General features: G+C 36.2%; 1 protein-coding gene across 1 annotated transcript in view; it reads right to left on the bottom strand.

Moving 5' to 3' along the window:
* Positions 1–2,015: 2,015 nt before the first annotated feature.
* Positions 2,016–23,047, bottom strand: part of CA6 (carbonic anhydrase 6) — a 29,468-nt gene continuing 8,436 nt past the window's right edge. Inside the window, exons 5-9 of the mRNA XM_075191676.1 lie at positions 22,061–22,127; positions 20,396–20,553; positions 9,223–9,346; positions 5,535–5,618; positions 2,016–5,002 (exon numbers count right to left, since the gene is read on the bottom strand). Of these exons, the coding sequence (XP_075047777.1) occupies positions 4,386–5,002; positions 5,535–5,618; positions 9,223–9,346; positions 20,396–20,553; positions 22,061–22,127 (1,050 nt within the window). The 3' untranslated portion in view covers positions 2,016–4,385. The remainder of the gene's footprint in view (positions 5,003–5,534; positions 5,619–9,222; positions 9,347–20,395; positions 20,554–22,060; positions 22,128–23,047) is intronic.

Here is a 23,047-nt window from a genome sequence, read left to right as displayed (position 1 = left end):
CACCCCAGCTCTATTCATTTCTTTGAAATGTGGAAGTTACAAATAATGTGTGGAGTGGCATTCCTCAGAACAACGAGGCATGAGTGGATCTGGAAGATTGTGTTATTACAACGATGCGCCCTGTTCCGCTATGATATTTGGACAAAATTCCATTGTGACTTTGTTCATCTTTAGCTGTGTGAATTTAATGTATGCATATATATATAAAATGTATTTTGTATGAATAATATGTATTTGGGTGCAAGTATTTACAATACACTTGTATATTATTTATCTATAGGCTAAAAGAGCACAGTGGCTCAGTGGTTAGCACTTCTGCCTCACAGCACTGAGGTCATGAGTTCGATTCCCGACCATGGTCTTATCTGTGTGGAGCGCTGTCTCCCCATGTTTGCGTGTGTTTCCTCCAGGTGCTCCGGTTTCCTCCCACGCTCCAAAAACACACTAGTAGGTTAATTGGCTGCTATTAAATTGCCCTTAGTCTGTGTGTATGTGTGTGTTAGGGAATTTAGACTGTAAGCTCCATTGGGGCAGGGACTGATAAGAGTGAGTTCTCTGTACAGCGCTGCGGATTTAGTGGCGATATATAAATAGCTGATGATGAAGCATTATTAAGATATTCTAAAATAACATACAATTATTTGCATTACTACTTCTTACAATGATTTTTATTATGATTTTTCAATTACAAGAGTACAGAAAACAAAAAGTTAAATAGATATCATATAGGGGAGGGAGGGGTCCACATAGAGGGAAAAGGGGGGGGAGGGGTCCATATCCACACCGTCATTATAGAACACACAAGCGGTTAAGAGTAAGTAGCAAAAACACCCAATCCAAATTGCATTACTATTTCTTTCTATTTAACTTCGGATGTTGATGTAAAGTGAATACACTATATAGCACATTGTATACTTTTACTATAGAACTTTATTAATTGTAATTTTATATATAACAAAAGCAAAATTATTCAAACTACTGGTATGTGATTAATTATACAAAATAGCAATTCAAAGTGTTACTTATTTCTATTTTTTCAATGATGATTAATAAATAAAATTGTTAAAAAAATTCAGTCTTGTAGCCACACCCACTCATTTTAATAAATGAGCTGCATATTGTTAGCTTCAAACCAGGGGTGTTCCTGCCAATGTTTTTTAAATACAGAAGTGGAAGTTGCTCAATCAATTTATAGGCTCATAGCAGGTGCTCGAAAGGGTGGGGTTATCCTAAAAGGAACAAACACACAAAAAATTCCCCCAGCACACTGCTATAGCCAGCAAAGGACCTGTCATTTCTACTGTAAATAAAAATGCAAAAGTCTTAGTTGCACACAATTGCAAATGTACGTTAAAGCCACGGCGCTTTTGCTAATAGGGTAGTCCTAACTCTAAACAGTAATAGTACCATATATTTGGGCCATACATATGTGTTTTTAAATTGAGAGCTAACTTACCAAAGAGGTACCCCAGAAACCTCCAAACAGCAATTCAGCGCCAGTACTCCCCCTCAGCTACTGACACCAACATGCCTCTCAGACAAATACAGAAGTGGAAGTTGCTCAATCAATTTATAGGCTCATAGCAGGTGCTCGAAAGGGTGGGGTTATCCTAAAAGGAACAAACACACAAACAATTCCCCCAGCACACTGCTATAGCCAGCAAAAACCATTTGCAAATGTGTGCAACTAAGACTTTTGCATTTTTATCTACAGTAGAAATGGCAGGTCTTTTGAATGTTTTTTAAATGTTGGCAATTAGGTTTGATGTCATGGATTTACTGTTTCTGCTGTGCATCTTTTCAGGCTTATGAGTAAAGCTAGAGGCAGACAAGAGTGCAGTGTTAGTAAAGGTACCTACAATCTTCTTCTGTTCTTGATCTGATCTATCCAGAGAGGAAAAAATACTCTAAAAACGAAGCAAAATGAGTTGATATCCTGTGAAGTACTTAGTAGATAGGCAGCCAATCAGGAGCGGTCTCTCATCTCAGATGGATGGGTACCAGGAGGTACTTAGCATTGGGCTAGGTATCTCACTCCCCCTATGCTCTAGGAATGGGCAGATATGTAGCTTGCATACAGTTAATTGTGTGTGTGTGTGAGAGTGTGAGTGTTCACTTGGAAAGCTTAAGCCAGTGGACGATTAATTCCTGCTCAGCAAAAAACCCTGCACAGTGTGTGCAGTGGTGGGCATTTTGGGTCAACTGAATTTTAGTATACAAGTGTAGACTCTTCAGAGTTCAATGGTCACACAGGGAGTGATTATGTTGGCTAATTTATCAGGAATACCAGGGAGTCATACTGTGGTCTATCTGTGTTGCTTAAACCACTGAACAACCAGATCTGGGCATTCAGGCAGAATGACCAGATGTGTCAGTGTAAGTATACTTGCCAACATTGGCAAGTTGTCTCCCGGGTGGTCCAGGGGGCAGGTGTGTGTGTGTGTGGGGGGGCGTGGATCAAAGAATTGTGTCATTAGCCCCACCCCCAAACTGGCATCAGTATTTTGATTCAATAAAAATAGGGTGTGTGTCCACAATGACACGTGCATGATGTCACTAAGCTCCACCCCCTACATTTAATTTTACAGCGCTGGCCGGGATCTGGGAGAATTGCCTGCTCTCATGGGAGTACGGGAGAGCAGGAGGACTCCCAGAAATTCGGGAGTCTCCCGGACATTCCGGGAGAGTAGGCAACTATGTGTAAACTCTATAGGTATTCCCACATTAGTATGCTAGTACAAAATCTCATCAGTCTACATACAATCCAAGTCTCAAATATAATACACATTTTTGTATCAGATTCCTTGGATAAAATAAGTTTACATCCATGAAAAAAGCCTTGTTCATAAGTTATTAGGGCTTATATGCCAACAATTTTGCAAAAGTTGCACTAAATGGCTGGTTGTTGTGGTTCAGTCCAAATGTTGCACCTAAATGAAATGTTAGTAACTGAACCCTATGGACCGGTAAACACACATAATCATTCCACCATATGGCCATTAGGGGGCATTGTTCTATTTGACAAACGTTTGATATTACTTTGTCAAACAAGGAAACTTCTACTTAAGTTAATAAATACAAACAAACAGCGGCTTTTGGAGCAGAGTGGAGCCATGTATAATATTTAGTTATTGCATACAATGCAGCTCTCTAAAAAATTAAAAACCCACGCAGCGATTGGAGGATTTTGGAGCAGGGAAGAAGAGAGATAGTAGTGCACAGGCTGTATCGCAATGATCATCTCATTAACAAGCATGCCTTAGCTCCGCCCCAACTCCACTGGACACACCCTTGGCGTATAGCTGTGGAAGGCATCTGTGAGGAGAACAATATTCAGGAAATACTTCAAAATACACCACTCTTTGCCTTAATGAATAGATGGTAAAGTAGTTAGGTCCCCTACATGGAAAAATGTATTCCCATGTATTTTACTGAAAGTTTATATACAAATGAAAATAATCCCTACTTGTCACTACAGTGTATATCGCTTTTAAATGCAGTATAGTTTTGGCGCAAAACATTCACTGAATCACATTAGCCAATCAACAGCTAGCTTTTATCAGTCTAGTGCATGTTAGGCAATGAAGGCAAGTGTGTGTTTGGGTGCTATGGTTTAGTGCAAATTGTGTACCTAAATGTCATGTTATTATTTAATATCAAATTAAAACAATTTGTTTCACCCAGTACCACATTATTTCAAATAGATATTTATTTTAGCTACCCTTTTATACCTTCAACCCTGATTTCCAAACATTTGCAGAGGCATAGTGACAGAAAACATTATTATAGTGACATATTTCATAGGTCACGTGACATAACCTAGGGTCTGATTCATTAAGGATCTTAAATGAAGAGGTATCTTATTTCAGTCTCCTGGACAAAACCATGTTACAATGCAAGGGGTGCAAATTAGTTTTCTGTTTTGCACATAAGTTAAATACTGACTGTGTTTTCATGTAGCACATAAATACTTGATAGCTTATTTGTACACTGAAATTTAAAGTTGATATTTGTGTGCTACATGAAAAAACAGTCAGTATTTAACTTATTTGCAAAAACAAAAAACTAGTTTGCACCCCTTGCATTGTAACATGGTTTTGTCCAGGAGACTGAAATAAGATACCTCTTCATTTAAAATCCTTAATGAATCAGGCCCCTATTGTCCACCTTGCTTCTGTGATAAGTGGATTTGGATGCAAGGACTGTCAACAAAAATTGAAAAACAGAGGGTAGTTGGTTCAGAGGGGGGTCCCTTAACGTAATAGAATTAAGTAATAATCTTCTGCTGAAGTTTGAGTTTCAAAAGAACATAAAAAAAACAAAGCATTACTAAAAGTAAGTTATAGTCAGCTTATGGTAACACTTATATTTTGGGAATGAATAGGTTAAAAACAGCTATTATCAGGCTCAAGAGTGACCCCACCAGATAATGTCATAGAAGTCTCTCCCCAAGACACGATATCCCCCTTAAGATTTGACGCTTGACACCTGCTCAGTGACATGATCTCTTGAGCGCTCAACAGACGACTCCACAGGTGGAGATGACTTAATCTTCCAACGAAACCTTTGCTGAACAGTCCCATGAGATTATAACGGTCTTTAGCCAGAAGAAGCATACCTCCGGATCTGATGGAATACCCAGGCTGGACAATCTTCTCTTTTCCCTGCAGTCCACTCACCCAGAGCTCGGTCTTCCCAGTGGTAGATTGCCATTGTACACAGTAATGTACCCAGTCCTCCGATGTGTGATGCAGATTGAAGTCCACTGACTTACCTCCCACCCATAGCCATATGTCAGATCCCACACTCAGGACAAGCTCATTTTCATTGTTTTGGGTGGAATAAGAAAAGACCTTCTGGTTTCCTTCAAGCTTGGTTCTCACCCAGATGCAGAGAGTAAATTGTGTTAGCTGGAAAGGATTAGGAAGATTAACTTCCACGTGAGCACCAGGGTGGTTCCCGGAGAAGCGGAAGGAGGGATAGTTCAGTAATGCCCGAGAACCTGCCGGCAGAAAATATAGGTGTAAGACAAGTATATCTTAAACATCAGTATATATATATATATATATATATATATATATATATATATATATGATCTGTTTTATTTTTACACTGAAATTTAAAGTTGATCTAGGACATGCCCTACCCCAACCATAAATCTGCAATCAAAATGTAAATTTTCCTCCCCCACTAATGCAACATGGTTTTGCCAAGGTGAAATGTTACTCCTTTTTTTGCTTTCCTTTCCTTAATGAATCAGGCCCAATATTTGTGAGTGGTGGTAAAATGGAGGCGGAGTAGAGGAGAAAGCTGGTTAGTTGTGTCGTATGTAGATTAAGCTTTATTTAAAGCTTAAATAGGGTTTTTTAATATATGAAAGTGGAGTAAAGAATAAACTGGGGTAAGGGTCAGCATTACCCGAGATCTCCATTATATGATCTTTTTAAGGACTCGTATCTGAAAGTTGTTGCACAGAAACAAGTGCTATAATCCAGTTACATACGAAATCCACAAGGTTTTTTTTTTTTAATCACCTGATGGTGCCACCCTCTTCTTCACATCTAAAAGTTCAGTCTCAATCTGGGTCAGCTTCGTTTTGATCTCTTGCTCACAGAGTTCTGGAAAGAAACAAAATAAGAACTATTATCTGAAAAATGAGTGCTTGTTCCTATGGTCGCATTACCACATATCAGCCGAGGCCTGATGAGGCGTATTCCAAACAGACAGCACTTAGCAGGGATACAGCTTTGGGATTATTGACCCTGATAAGACTACATGCCATGAATGTACACAGGTTTACACAATCCATGCACCACACGTGCACAATTTTTGGTGCATCTTCAATTTTCACTGAAGCCGCTTTTTAATAAATGTTTATTATTCCTAATACCTGCATAACCTCTGCATGTGCAATCCCTAATGTACTGCAACAGAAATTACTTGTTAGGTGTCATTATTCCTGTGATAAATTATTGTTTTGTGGCAGACAGCATGTTTATCCAACAGCAATGTGTCACATGTGTGCAATCTGTGGAGAGTTAATGCTGGATTATTGTACTTCGGGGAAGTATCATACATTAGTTCCATTTTTTGCATGGTTCTCCTTAATGACCAAAAGTAAGGGGATTTTAATGTATGAGATATGCTTTATTTAAAATGTATTACTTTTAAAAGGTTATATATATCAGATAGAGGCCAATCGTTGGTTTTTGTAAAGTGATCGTCCGGGACAAAGCTGTAACTAGACATTTTAGTGCCCTGGGTGAGACAGGACAATGGCGCCCCTATACGTGTTGTTGTGATGTTTGCCGATGCCCAAGGGGTGTGGCCAGTCTACTGTGGGGGTGTAGCTAGTGGTTTATTAATGCTAGACCACACTCAAACCCCCTACCTCCCCATTCTTCATGCTGTAGATTCTTAATGATCTTTATGTAATGAGTCCCTATCCCTCTCTCATATATATATATATATATATATATATATATATATATATATATATATATATATATTTATATTTTTTTAATGCTGTAGTCTGTTTTAATAACTATGGTTTCCATGACTTACAAAAAAACAAGAATAGTAAAAATAGTTAGTTGTCGGTCATTCTAGAGGGTGGTTCCAAGAAGCAGGTAAAAAAATTGGCGCTATATATATATATATATATATATATATATATATATATATATATATATACACATATATATATATATATATATACACACACGTTAACCCGTGCATGATACTCATGCATTCTAGTCAAATCAAGATACTTAAGGTGTTAAAAAGGTTCTTGTCATGCATTTGGGCCTAGCCCAGGCCTCCTCAGGGGAAGATCGTTACTTCCCGACGCAAGTGCCCTTTTTAATGTGTGTTCATGAGGTAAAATTACCTCACGAAAATGAGTTTGACCCCTCAACTCGTAAATTTAGCCTTTACTACCCCTCCCACGGGGGGAAGGGGGGATGATGGAAGTTAACTGACTTGACTATTCTAATTTTTTTGTCAAATAATGTCAGTATACCAAATTTCAGGTCAATTGGATGAGCCCTTTCTGAGAAAATAGTTTTTTCCACACACACACACTAACGCATGCCTCTACACATGTGTGTTCATGAGGTAAAATTACCTTACGAAAATTAGTTTGAGCCCTACCAAATTTCAGCCCTTTTTGAATTTTTTTCCCACACACACACTAAAGAATTTAGTAGGTCAGTGTATAACTCTGCCCAGCAGGTGGCGCTGCAACTTGGGTTTTTTTTTCCACACACACACCGACAGACAGACGCCACTAAGCATTTATATATTAGATATATATACATACACACACACACACACACACACACACACACACATACATCTGGTTTACCCCATCTTACATTACTATCTATATTGTACATAATCACCACAGATTTGTTTCCAGATCTCGGGGGGACGGAGTTGGGATTACATTATGGATAAATGTTAACCCTAGAATGGTTACAATACTTTACTGGACTTTAGATACAAGTGGGGAATGGTTAACGGGGAGGAAGCCTGCAATATAAGCCTGGAAACCTGCACAATAAGTCTACGAGCTATCCGTAACAGCACAGAATTATCAATACTGACACATCATGGATTGTGATCATCACATGGGAACCTTTCTGTAGACCCACTTGTTTCCTGGCTCGGACATGGGCAGTGGTGATCGGCGTGGAGACTGCTCCTATATACTACGTGATTGTCCCTTGCAGTGTGTTGCTGTTTGGTGGTAAGAATCTTAACCCTGCCTTATTGTCCCATGTTCAGTGCTTTGCTAGATTGGGTCTTTATACACTACTGATGATTCCGTGTGAATACCATTCTGATTTGTAGGTTTCTCCATTTTTGGTACATTTTATATTCCTTATGCATATTATATCAGCTCTTATGGATACCAAATAGGAAAATATGTCTCTAATTTGGCTAATATCATACTGCAGATGCATATTGTATGAATGTGTGTGCACATGTTGTTACCATGTCATTATATATGACTTTTAATAAACCAGTCTATTATTGGACCGCAGAAGAGGTCGTCGCTCTGCTCGGGTGCCCTGCAACAGCCGCACTGCCTGCACCCACGGTAGTACCGCCACTGAGCGGGGGAAGGATTAACAAAATATCACCTCACATAACCCGTTTGTGATTTAAGACATTTTAAAGCATTGTTTTACTCCCACTAGTGACTTTGCATGCAGAACTTAATTTAACATGAACAAGTGATTTGCAATTCAAACCACCTCTTCTTCCCACTTAGTAAAGTAATTTGCAATATGTTACTACATTAAAGTGCAATGTGTGTCATTCAGCTGTGAAAAGCTAACATTCTTAGTGCAGTTTGAGCAAAAGGCTTTGTGCAACGCACACTTAGGGGTATATTTACTAAACTGCGGGTTTGAAAAAGTGGAGATGTTGTCTATAGCAACCAATCAGATTCTAGCTTTCATTTATTTAGAACATTCTACAAAATGACAGCTAGAATCTGATTGGTTGCTATAGGCAACATCTCCACTTTTTCAAACCCGCAGTTTAGTAAATCTAGCCCCTAGTATCACAGCTGGCATTCTTGAGAAAGACAGCTATAAAACTGTGCCTCCATTTCACTATCTTATACTTTCTGCTATAATGGTATTATTTGAATTGGAAGATGGTGTTTGCTCTCATGTGCTGACAGCTGTCCGACTTCTTACAGTATAATATTCGCACTCTCACTATATATTTGAATATTTTATAGCTGTTCGGAAGATGCTCTATAACCAATAAAAATAGAAGAACATGACTGTCACGTACAGTAAAGGTAATATATGTTTAGCTATAGGTTGTCTGTTCGGATGTCGGTTTAATGTGTGGGTGTGGATAGGTGACAGGTCCATTTAAAACTTCATTTTAAGTGTACTGTACTTCTCTCGTCATTGAGTGAACCTCTCCATGTAAATGTTATTTCCAGACATTGAAGGTAACTTCCAGCACACTGAAGACAAGGAGCATTAAAGGAAATCAATATAGTAAAATACACACATCTTAAAAATGAAATAAATAAGAAGAATCATTACGTCACAGTTTATACAACATTTTAGAATTCTTTGTAATGACAGGTCACCTTTGAAACACAATAGCTTAGGACCATTCGTTCAACAATTCTTTTATATATTTGAAAAGTGGGTCAGATAAGCTCCAGTTCAGGCTGCTTATTGCACTCACCTCTTGTAATTTTTGGACCGAAAGAAGATTGCACAACACGGTCATTCAATGGCTGTGCATGACGGTAATCATTACGTAATGTCTTGTTTTCCCAATCCAGCAAAGTGCCCTCCAGCAGTTTGATCTGCAGAAAATAATATAGTGAGCTCATTTATAAAAAGGGACAATACTGACAAATGAACTGAGGCGAGAATATACTGGTTCCTAAAGCTGGCTTGTGAAGTCACTGTGATGTTCCAAGTGTGTAAGCAACTATTCTTCTTCAGGTAGGTAGAAAACAAATATGAGATGAGAAGATGAGATTCAGTACAGCATTTTCATAGGGGAAATTCCAACTTTGTCTTTCAATAAAAAAATTCACATTCTGTAGATAGACACACTTCATAGGGCTCATAAAATACCATGGAGCAATTTTTAATGATGGGCTGAAACCTATAGCAGGCAATCAGTGATAAGCTTGTAGCTACCTAATGAAGTAGTACTAAGTAAAACACGTATCATATTGGTTGCTAATGGTTACAAAAAATTAGTTCTACTTTATTGAATGAAATATATATATATATATATATATATATATATATATATATATATATAGGGAAAAATAGCGAAATAGGTAAAAACCCAGGTAGTCTGTAGAACCAAGCTGTAGACAGGGTTACACTTTCTCTGAGCTCCTCTTTCAGCACGCACACACAGTAGTGTAGTGCTGGGGTGGAGGAAAAAATCACTGTTTGTATTTCTGGGCGTGGCCACTGATGCCAGTTAGTGGCCGGCTAGTAGGTATACACACACACACAAACAGGGCATGATTCATCATGCTCTGAAATACACTTTATGCCAATGAACGCAATTGCATGCAATTCATGTCTGATCGCAAACAACACCACTGCATGCCACTAGATAGCACAGAACATGTGTATGCAAGTAATAAAAACTTTAAAACGGATTGTATGTACAATATGCATTAAGAACATTTTGTTTTTATGTATTTAATGTATCAAAAAATGAATATTTTTTTTCTAAAAGAACATATTTTTAATAATGATTATAGTATTATGAGTTGCTTATTTTTTTCTAAAAAATGTTTTATTGCATACGTTCTTATGGGACTTGATATTGCACATGTGTGTGCATATCCTGCAGTGTGCTCTGTCTGTTAACACACAACAAGTACTGTTTAGACAGAGAGCACCCAGATTTAGATCCACTAGGATTTGAATACGGTCACAAGTATGGTCAAGATCCCTGCTCATTCTAAAAACACAACTTGCTCCACACATCTTTGAACTTGGTTGGAAGATGAATCAGGTCCACAATGAGGACCCTGCTTGTGCAAATCTTGAATGGCAGTACAACTGTTTTATTCCAAGTTTTAAAACCGTGTGTTTGGTCTAGATGTGGCATTCAGTGCTACTGTATCACGGTTACCCTCCTGCACCTGCCTTTGATATCCTTTGCAGACATTTGTGCAAAATAACGTCTCAAATGCATAGCGCTCATGTGGTTAAAATGAATGCGGATACGTTTCTTTGATTAAATATATTGGTTTAACTTATTGATGAAATTAAGGGTGTGGCCATTTTGAAGGTTAGAGGGCTGTCCATGTGCCTCTGATGTGATCAGGTTGTCTATTACTGGTCTAGACCACTGCGCCCACCAGCCCCACTGCGGTCCCCTTGTGGGGATATTGATTTTTCTTTTCTTTTCTCATTCAGTGAATTATGGAGGATTTCCAGTAGCTCTAACAGGAATGAGTGAAAAACAATACTAGTGTTGCCCTTGTGCCATGTGCTGCTTAATCCCTGTATTACTTTGCAAGGGATAAGGGTTACACCAATGAAGTGGGCTGGACTGGTAGAGGGGGGGGGGTAACAGCAGCAGCAGTGGGTTGAGTACTGATACACATATTACTGGGCATCTAGTACCTGGTGTGTTATTACTGCCGACATTTAAGTTGGTACTACTATTGTCAAACCAACTTAAATGTGAGAGTAACCATGTTTATGGCACCCTGGCTGGTTGGGACTTGTAGATCCACAAAAATAAATGGCATCCATTTATTTTTTTACATTTATATCGCTGTTATTACCCTACACCCACCGCCCAGGGGTGTAGGAAGAGCCCTAGTGCTTTCAGCACTGGGCTGGGTATCCCTAAAGGGGGGGCCCACTCGTTTTTTTTCGGCAGACCCCACTCCCTAGAGGATCCAGCCCTGTGCTGAACAGCCTGGGGTTGGTTATTCATAATGGCAGGGGGGCCCCTGCCGCGTGTCCCCCTGCTACAGTGCCACTTACCCCAGGCTGGTTTGCCTAGTGCTGGTTAAGTGAAAATCGGGGGAGAGCACACGCAAAATTTTCCCCGATTTTCATGTAACCAGTAGTAGGTTGGCAGCACTAGGGTTAATAGTGGCCGGGCGGGGGAAACCCCACGCTTATTTTTTAAAAATTTTAACACTTTTGACAGCTGCCAGGACCTCCGGCTGTATAAACAGACAGTGTAACAGTGATGTGTTTACTAAACACTCTGCTAGCACTGTGTTGTATGTAGCGATGTTTAAAGCAAACTCAGGAGAGTTTGCATAATCACAGTTTCATACATTTAAGACTTGTATAGCTAGAGTGGCAAACAGTCGGGAATTTGATCTCTATCGATTTTGGAAATAGCGCTTTTGATAGAAACACAACTCTGGCGATTTTACATGAAATCTCAGCTTCATACATCTGTAAGTTCATCTCTCCTGAGAAAATCACTGGATTTGCAAAATCACACCTTGTTACATTTACCCCATGATATGAAATAGTTAATACGTTCAAGTAAATGGACTAAAAAGTACATCAATCACAGGAGGAAAAATAGAGGTTCTTGCAATAAAATATTGGTCCTATTTCTTAAGAAAAATGTGCAGTTCATGTAGAACTTTTATTTGAATATTAAGGACTACCCATCCTTTACAGTACATCCTTTAGAAGAGGTAGGAATCGCAGGGATTCATTAGTGTCATTCTATATAGGTGTCACACTAAAGTTCTTTTGTAAACCAAAGTACTTGTTGAAAGATAATACATTTACACACAGGCAAGACCTCTCATATCAACAAATACAGTGCTTGTTGACATGACTTTGTAATTTGTTTTACATGGGGAAAACAAAATAGTCCCATAAACTGATGAATAACAAACACAGATTAACATTTAAAAGAGATTAAAAACATTAACCAATAAGAACATTGAGTTACAAGTATCTAGCCATTGTAGCTGAACATTGAAACTGTAAATCAATTGTGATTTAGAATTACAGGCACATTACAGGGCATGTAGGGGTCAATAAGGAGATGTTATTGAAACATAAGGAGCTACTTGGAGCTTTTGTATACTTATATATTTATATACTATAGATTTTCCTCTGATGAGTTAATCATGTTAGCATATGCTATTGTATGTAGTGTTTTAATATAGTAATTTTTATTGTTTATTCATAAGGAAAAGATGTTTTTCCAGAATATGCGCTGCTTGAAATGGACAATCATGAATGGATAATATTGAATGTGTGGTCTATATACCCAGTGGGCTGGTATATTGTGTATGCCATATTGCCACTACTAAATTCCCCCTTCGACCACTGTATATATGTATGTAAATATATATCTATAAACCTCTAAAAAGAGGTGCTCCTTTTTCAATGGTCTTCAGACCTACTTTCACCACAAGATAATCATTAGAGAATATCCCCCGCACAAGAAAATGTTTCTTTTTCTCCTATAATGTTTTACACACAAGGGCAGTACAAAAATTGAGGTCATTGCTATTAGGTGCTACTTCTAGTAGTAATATATCACAATAAAAAAAAAAAAGAAAGAAAGGCAGTACTACTACCAATGAAGGCACACTAAAGACGCAAATATTTACTCCAATATTGGGAAATTATTCCATATCATTGAGGGAATTTTTGAAGAGGGATAATACATAAACATAACTCATAAAACCAATTTTTTTTTTATTGATATGCATTAAAAATGAATTTCAGAATTAAAAAGCGAAATATTAAAATGTTGGAGTCTGGGATAGGTAAATGAGATGGGAGTACACATGAGAGTGTAGTGGTGGTAGAATCACCTATATTTATGTATCTCCCTATCCACGATAATCACAGTGAGAATCCCTAATTAACCATCAAACATGATCAAAAACTGCACAGGTCATCTGAATGAATAAATCTTTATATTGTGTTAATAACACAAATATCTAATGATGTATATAATTAATACAGATGAAGTTCCTGAATGTAAGTTCTGTTTCTATGTCCTTAAATGATGGTAAATATCTGTTCAATATTGTAAAGATCAACGGAGTATTCGTGATACCGGTTTATCTCTGAAATCAGCTTATTTGTTATAATTATTTTTTACTTGTAAGAAATTATACGAAGATCGTGTGGATGGTAAGTATGTTAGCTTATAATGATGTTTCTCAAAGTGAGCAGAGAGAAATGTATGCGCGACCGCGCATACACATGTCCGGGGACACGTTCGCGATCAAGGTAAATATATCAGTTTCACAAATCCTCAATGAACAGTAGAAAAAAAGCTATATATCTATATCTGTATATTTTCAGGTGTGATCTGGGTTTAGTAATTATCAACCCCACATACACTAAATATTCCTTCTATTCTCACTTTAAAAGTGGCCGCATATAATTTTCCGGCTAGCTGGTCACCCTATGTAAACTGTGTTATATAGGGTTATTATTCACTGACCAGCTATGGCAAAACGGATGCTTAGGAAAAATGTATATGTCTCAATATTACTTTGTGTATATTCACATTATTTCATTGAGGAACTATGATTAAAGAGTATTAAGCATATACATTTAGCATTCACCCCAGAGAACTGCTTGGTTCTATAAATAGCAGCTTTAGTATTATTATTGAGAACAAAATAAAGTTGTGTTCTAGTATTTCAAATAGCTACATTTATAACAATCTAGGATTCTGCTCACATGAGAGGGCTGTGTTAATGTGCATAGCTCAAGTCTGATTACTAAGAGCATTAACATACAAAGAAAAGGTATTTTTCAACGTCTGTTGTTATATTGTATCAATTCATTGTATCTGTGGCAAGCTAGGGTTAATGCCATGTAAATTGCTAATGTTCTTTTCACATCATTTCATAGTTAAAGTATATTAAGCATATGCATGTGACATTCGCCCAACAGATAAATAGCAGTTTTAATATTGTTGTTAAAAACAGAATGAGGTTTGTATCAAATATATTAGTACCATAACAAAAAACTGCATTTGTGATAATCTAATCTGAGGTTCAGCTCCTGTAAAAGGCCTGTGCTGGTGAACTGCAGCTCTGGTCTAATTACTGGAAAACATTCACAAATACAAAGACTGAGTTTATCAGATCCTATTGTTATATTATTTTAACTAGTTATATCTGTGATAATCTAGGATTAATGCCTTGTAGAAAGAGCTAATTCTTTTAAACAGAATTCATATTATTGATCAAAAAGGGCTGTAATAGCCAGCTACACTTAGAACTCCCTGAAACACAGACTCCTTCTAAAAACTACACATACACCTGACATACGTTTCACTATTAGCTTCTACTAGGAGGCAACCCATATGTAATTCGGGTTGGGTATTTAAACTGATATCCACCAATGAGCTCGATATAATTTGATTGACACATTTTTCAACCTATCAATTAAGATTTTTTAATGTGTTTACTATGAGGTCACAGGAACAAATATATAAAAGACTGTTTTTTGATAATTAATTATTCAAACTTTTTGGGAGAGAGTCCAAACTTATAAACATCTAGATAAAGAGAATATATAAAGTATACATAATATGTAAGGTACATTATAATATGTATGTTGTTGATTATCTATAGATATCTACATAATGCTATCCCGAGATTGTCATCTGTACCTAGAAGTTATTGTTTAAATCACTATAAAATACATCTAATGACATACCAGGATAAGTTCACCATATTAATTTTGATTTCATCCGCTGTGAAGATCATTTATTTATATGTTATAAAAGGGAATTTGGAGATTGTTATTATTGGTCCTTCAAGATAATACACATTATTTTCTTGAATTTTAATATTAGTAAATGTGTGTTGATCGGTAACTGAGGATAAAAATAAATAAATAAAAAATAAAAATAATAATAAATATAAATAATAAAAATAAATATAAATAAAAATAATAATGATAAATAGAAATAATAATAAATAAAAATAAATATAAATATAAAAATAATAATAATAATAAATATAAATAATAATAATAAAAATAATAAATATAAATAAAAATAAATGAAAATAAAGATATACCTAGATCACCTGTGAAAAAATATGAGAATGGTATATATATAAGGGTTTCCCAATACAAATTGGAAATTATGATATATATGTAGTGTTATGATATACAAATAGTGTTTATCCAATATTATAAATCACTAAGAAATTCCAATGGTGAATAAAATTAAATGGTAAATAATAATTGTAAATAAAACAGTGCAGATCGGAAATATCTGTATGTGTTTATGTGTGCTAGTGCTTTTTAATTGATGTACAGAGTTGTAATAAGTGATATAAGGGAGAAAATAAGATGACTCCATAGGACAAAAAAGTGAAAAAATATGTGAAATAAAAGGGTGATGGCAGATTATAAATAAAAAAGTGAGGATGAGAACAAGGGAATGTGTCATATAAATATTAAGAGGGACAGAAAATGTTGAACCTAAAAGTGACCGAGAAGTAAATACGAGATCCACATATTATTGGATCATGAGCCATAAAGGGAGCTGATTGAGCAGTGAAATGTGATTATTCAAATAAAATATGAACCAATTTAAAGATATGTGAACATATCACATAAAATATCTACCATAGATCTTGTGAAAGCTCCTTAACCATTACAGATAATTATTGTTTTGAATAACCCAAATCTGGAAGAAAATTCTTCCAAAAGGTAAATTTATTAGATTATAAAAAGGCTGTGAAATTAATATTTTCATTTAGGCCAGAAGGGTGTATAGTATTTAACAGAAAAATGTATTTGCTTTAGTTTTTCAGCATTTCTTGAATAAGGTTCCCTCCTTGATTCCCTAAGTTTATCTCATGATGCCCAAAATATTTATCCCTATAGGGTTGGCGTCATGTGTTTTCAAAAAATGTCTTGCAACAGAGGTCAAGGTTTTAAGGTTTTAAGATGACATCTTTATCCTGTGAGATGGGCCTATTGTATTATTGGAAGTATTCATTTCTTTTCTAAACATCAATACTTTCAATCTCAAACTGACTTATGAATTGAGTACTAATACAATTAATTTTCTGGATTTATCTATCTCAGTCATGTCTGATAAAAAAATCAAAACAGATCTGTATCGCAAAGACACGGCAACTAATAGCCTTTTGCACAGTCAGAGCTTCCATTTGCAATCCACTATCAAAGCCCTACCAAAGGGTGAATTCCTTACACTACGCAGAAATTGCTCAGACGATACTACTTTTGAAAAAAGAGCTGAGGAGTTTAGGCACCGATTAAAAGTGAGAGGTTACAGCCAAACACTCATAAAAAAAGCATATAAAATAGCTAAATATAAAAATAGACATACCCTCCTCTTTTTATGGAAAGACAAAAAAGAAAAATAGAATAAAGAAATCAGGTTCGTGGGGACATATTGTAGACAATGGCACCAAATTTGCAACATCTTGCAGAATAACTATCATATTCTACAATCAGACAATGACCTGAAAAACATCCTAGGGGACCATATTACAATGAGCTGCAGAAGAGCAAGAAATCTTAGAGCTATGCTAGTTCATAGCCATCTAACCTCAAAATTGAGAAATCCCTTTAAAATACAAGGATCATATAAATGGATATGGGTTATTCAAAACAATATTTATCTGTAATGGTTAAGGAGCTTTCACAAGATCTCTGGTAGATATTTTATGTGATATGTTTACATATCTTTAAATTGGTTCATATTTTATTTGAATAATCACATTTCGCTGCTCAATCAGCTCCCTTTATGGCTCATGATCCAATAATATGTGGATCTCGTATTTACTTCATGGTCCCTTTTGGGACAAACATTTTCTGTCCCTCTTAATATTTATATGACACATTCCCTTGTTATCACCCTCAATTTTTATTCATAATCTGCCATCACCCTTTTATTTCACATATTTTTTCACTTTTTTGTCCTATGGAGTCATCTTATTTTCTCCCTTATATCACTTATTATAACTCTGTACATCAATTAAAAAGCACTAGCACACAAACACATACAGATATTTCCAATCTGCACTGTTTTATTTACAATTATTATTTGCCATTTAATTTTATTCACCATTGGAATTTCTTAGTGATTTATAATATTGGATAAACACTTTTTGCATATCATAACACTACATATATATCATAATTTCCAATTTGTATTGGGAAACCCTTATATATACCATTCTCATATTTTTTCACGGGTGATCTAGGTATATCTTTATTTTTATTTATTTTTATTTATATTTATTATTATTAATTATATTTATTATTATTATTTTTATATTTATATTTATTTTTATTTATCATTATTGTTTTTATTTATATTTATTTTTATTATTTATATTTATTATTATTTTTATTTATTTATTTTTATCCTCAGTTACCGATCAACACACATTTACTAATATTAAAATTCAAGAAAATAATGTGTATTATCTTGAAGGACCAATAATAACAATCTCCAAATTCCCTTTTATAACATATAAATAAATGATCTTCACAGCGGATGAAATCAAAATTAATATGGTGAACTTATCCTGGTATGTCATTAGATGTATTTTATAGTGATTTAAACAATAACTTCTAGGTACAGATGACAATCTCAGGATAGCATTATGTAGATATCTATAGATAATCAACAACAAACATATTATAATGTACCTTACATATGTATACTTTATATATTCTCTTTATCTAGATGTTTATAAGTTTGGACCCTCTCCCAAAAATTTAAATAATTAATTATCAAAAAACAGTCTTTTATATATTTGTTCCTGTGACCTCATAGTAAACACATTAAAAAATCTTAATTGATAGGTTGAAAAATGTGTCAATCAAATTATATTGAGCTCATTGGTGGATATCAGTTTAAATACCCAACCCGAATTACATATGGGTTGCCTCCTAGTAGAAACTAATAGTGAAATGTATGTCAGGTGTATGTGTAGTTTTTAGAAGGAGTCTGTGTTTCAGGGAGTTCTAAGTGTAGTTGGCTATTACAGGCCTTTTTGATCAATAATATGAATTCTGTTTAAGAGGATTCGCTCTTTCTACAAGACATTAATCCTAGATAATCACAGATATAACTAATTAAAATAATATAACAATAGGAGCTGATAAACTCAGTCTTTGTATTTGTGAATGTTTCCAGTAATTAGACCAGAGCTGCAGTTCACCAGCACAGCCCTTTTATAGGAGCTGAACCTCAGATTAGATTATCACAAATGTAGCTTTTTGATACAAACCTCATTCTGTTTTTAACAACAATATTGAAACTGCTATTTATCTGTTGGGCGAATGTCACATGCATATGCTTAATATACTTTAACTATGAAATGATGTGAAAAGAACATTAGCAATTTACATGGCATTAACCCTAGCTTACCACAGATACAATTAATTGATACAATATAACTACAGAAGTTGAAAATACCTTTTCTTTGTATGTTAATGCTCTTAGTAATCAGACTTGAGCTATGCACATCAACACAGCTCTCTCATGTGAGCAGAATCCTAGATTGTTATAAATGTAGCTATTTGAAATACTAGAACACAACTTTATTTTGTTCTCAATAATAATACTAAAGCTGCTATTTATAGAACCAAGCAGTTCTCTGGGGTAAATGCTAAATGTATATGTTCAATACTCTTTAATCATGGCCCCTCAATGAAATAATGTGAATATACACAATGTAATATTGAGACATATACATTTTTCCTAAGCATCCGTTTTGCCATAGCTGGTCAGTGAAAAATAACCCTATATAACAGTTTACAAAGGGTGACCAGCTAGCCGGAAAATTATATGCGGCCACTTTTAAAGTGAGAATTGAAGGAATATTTAGTATATGTGGAGTTGATAATTACTAAACCCAGATCACACCTGAAAATATACAGATATAGATATATACTTTTTTCTACTGTTCATTGAGGATCTGTGAAACTGATATATTTACCTTGATCGCGATTGTGTCCCCGGACATGTGTATGCGCGGTCACGCATATATTTCTCTCTGCTCACTATGAGAAACATCATTATAAGCGAACATACTTACCATCCATACGATCTTCGTATAATTTCTTACAAATAAAAAATATCAAATAAGCTGATTTCAGAAATAAACTGGTATCACGAATACTCTGTTGATCTTTACAATATTGAACAGATATTTACCATCATTTAAGGACATAGAAACAGAACTTACATTCAGGAACTTCATCTGTATTAATTATATACATCATTAGATATTTGTGTTACTAACACAATATAAAGATTTATTCATTTAGATGACCTGTGCAGTTTTTGATCATGTTTGATGGTTAATTAGGGATTCTCACTGTGATTATCGTGGATAGGGAGATACATAAATATAGGTGATTCTACCACCACTACACTCTCATGTGTACTCCCATCTCATTTACCTGTCCCAGACTCCAACATTTTAATATTTCGCTTTTTAATTATTAAATTCTTTTTTAATGCATATCAATAAAAAAATTTTGGTTTTATGAGTTATGTTTATGTATTATCCATCTTCAACAATCCCCTCAATGATATGGAATAATTTCCCATTATTGGACTAAATATTTGCGTCTTTAGTGTGGTTCATTGGTAGTAGTATTGCTTTTCTTTCTTTTTTATTCTACTTTCACCACAAGGCTAGGGGGAATGCCTATGGTCTAAGTTTTCAATAAGGTCTTAATCTCCAGTTCTTTCTGATGCAGAGCCCTGAAAGGGCTCAAGGGAATGAAACTTGAAGGGCCACACCACTCCCGCTAAGTCTTGGAGCACAACAACAGTTCACCACACCCTCTAAATCCAAGGGGGGGGGGGAGGCTACTAACCCCTAGTAATTAGTGTTGGGTTTTACCTGGTTATGAGACAGGATTATATGAGAGTCAAACACTGTCCACAGCACATTCTCAGTACAAGGGGGAGTCGTGAGGGAACCTTGGTAGCGGTAGAAGTTGTTCAGATTCTCGGGCAGCATCGCCAGAGGATCAAGTGATTTTATTTCTGTCTCTTGGCCTGACAACAAAAAGGAAAGTTCTGTTAACAAATAGCCAAGTACTTGTAAAGATAAACAAATAAAAAGTTTTATATGAAAATTGACACAGAAAATTTGAAATATTTCTGTATCTGTGTAAATAAATTGGTCACAGTGGCAGAGAGCAGGTCTGTCCTCCTGTGAGGTTAGTGTAATACATATTCATACTTGTGTCTATGTACAGAGTAGAGATGCTCACTGACTCCCGTGAACTGGTTTTGGTTTTGGATCTGGATTAGCTTTGTGTTTTGGTTTTGGCAAAACCGCCCTTGTGTGTTTTGGTTTTGGTTTTGTATTTTTTAGAAAAAATCCTAAAATATACTAAAATCACAATTTTGCTCTTTTTTATTCCTACATTATTATTAACCTCAATAACACTAATTTCAAGTCATTTGCAGTCAAACTTGGCCACCTCACAGATATAATATTATTTTCATACACTTTCGGACAAATACTGCAGCGACCTGGCTGGATGGTAAGCGACAGAGCAATGACACAAACGCACGGCAGTTCCTAGCACATCTAGGACACATTGGCACACAGTGGCAGAAAAGAAAAATGGGGGTCCTCCCTCCCTCCCACCCCTCGCTATGTTGGATCTCAACAAGGAATCCAAAACTTGTGAGATCCGACGACCTAACAGTGATGTTTTGCCTCGTTTTCAATTCCGAGGGCACGCGTAAGTACGGAGCTGGCTCGGCTCGGTACTCGGATTCCCCTAAGTTCGGGTGTGTCCATTTCTTGAGGAACCGAGCCTGAGCATCTCTGGTACATAGCTGTTACCAAATATCTGAACACTCTCTAACTGTGTTGCATTTGTGAATACAGGACCACTTTTCGACAAGTTCACAATTTGAATGTTAAAATATATTCACTAACCAACCATTCTTTATCAAGGCTGGACAGAAGAGAGAGATTTGGACATGCACCATGCCATCTAGTGATTACATTATACATTATAGGAATTGATAATGGTGTTCTTTGTGTTTCATGAGGCTGTCTGTGTTCTTCCTGATTCCAATTATCATTTCCTGCAGAAGGATGAAGGCGAGCAGGACTGCCTAACTGTCAGCCCACAGGCTATTTGTAGCTCTACGATTGTTTCTGCAGCCCCAAATTTCCCTAACAAACTCTATTTTTTGCATCCTTTTTAGTTTTCATCCCACAAGCACATAGTTATAAAATATAGACACCCTTCCCCCTTCATTAATTGAGTGGCACTAGAGTAGGAGATCCGTCTATGTTTCTCTAGATACTCAAGAACTGAATCCCTTCCACGCTCTTGAACCTACATCTGAAGGCATAAGCAATACAAAATACAGAGAGCACCTCTTACATCCGCTATGTGAGGTACTCTCTATATTAGAAGTATGAGTACACTTTTTATAAAGTCAGATTGTATTTACTGTAGTTTATTGGACCAATTGAGGTAGCCCATGTCCATTCAGAAACTAGGTGTGAGAAATCTGGTGCACAGTGGGTCAGTACCTGCGTGGCGGATCTTGGCTAGCGTGGAAATGATCTCGCTATAATATGTGTTCTCAAAATTGCCATCCTGCAGATAAACAAAAGGAAGAACAGTTTTATAATAAGCTCCTTTCTCATACCTGCTTTGTACCAACATTTCTATTGATAAGTGATAATAATGATGGAATTATGAAACATTGGGTGACATTAATGAAAACTGTTCCACAGATAACTGTAGTACAGGTGGTGTTGCCTACAGCAACCAATCACACCTTTGCTTTCATTTTAACTGTACTAGAATTGGTTGCAATAGACATTAGCTATTTTACACAGCAGAACAGTCTTCATAAAAGTTTGTTATGGTTTAGAATTGTATGTGCATAACTCAGACAGCTCATTGAGAAATGTAACAGTCTATGTACTAAGACTAATATGGAGGAAAGAACATTTCCACTGTTTCCTCCATATTTGCCTCCTCCTTGTCACTATGAGCTGCCATCCACCAGGGGCGTACCCTGATGGAGCTAGGGTACAATTGGTCTCATTGCCATGCGTCATATGAGTCGTTCTGTCCCTCCCCACCCTGCGCCAAAATCCTCCACCACCTCAGGGTCAGCCCTGCTTTCTTTTTCAGAAGTGTGTTGTATGCAATAACTAAATATTACTTATGGTGCCACGTTTCAAAAGCACAGTTGCAAGTGTGGCTTGGACACTGAGAAAAAAGCAAGTGTTCCGCCTTTGGCCACTAATAAATTGTCTGTATGATAGAGGTATTATATCATCCTGATATATCCTTACTGTGCTTCATTCCACTGGCTCTTATTATTACCAGTTGAACATATTGGGCCAACCCCAAACTACGGGGAACATCCCTCTGCTGCCTCCTGATAACCTGGCCCTGGGCACCCCCTTATGGGTTAATTAATTCGCTTCCATGGCACCCACTGCGCACTGCCCTTTTCCAGTGGCGTACTGACTAATGGGGGATTCTAGACTCCCTAATGGAGT

This window comes from Mixophyes fleayi, chromosome 11 (assembly GCF_038048845.1).
Source record: "Mixophyes fleayi isolate aMixFle1 chromosome 11, aMixFle1.hap1, whole genome shotgun sequence".
Lineage (NCBI taxonomy): Eukaryota > Metazoa > Chordata > Amphibia > Anura > Limnodynastidae > Mixophyes > Mixophyes fleayi.
This window is presented reverse-complemented; position numbering and strand designations above follow the sequence as displayed.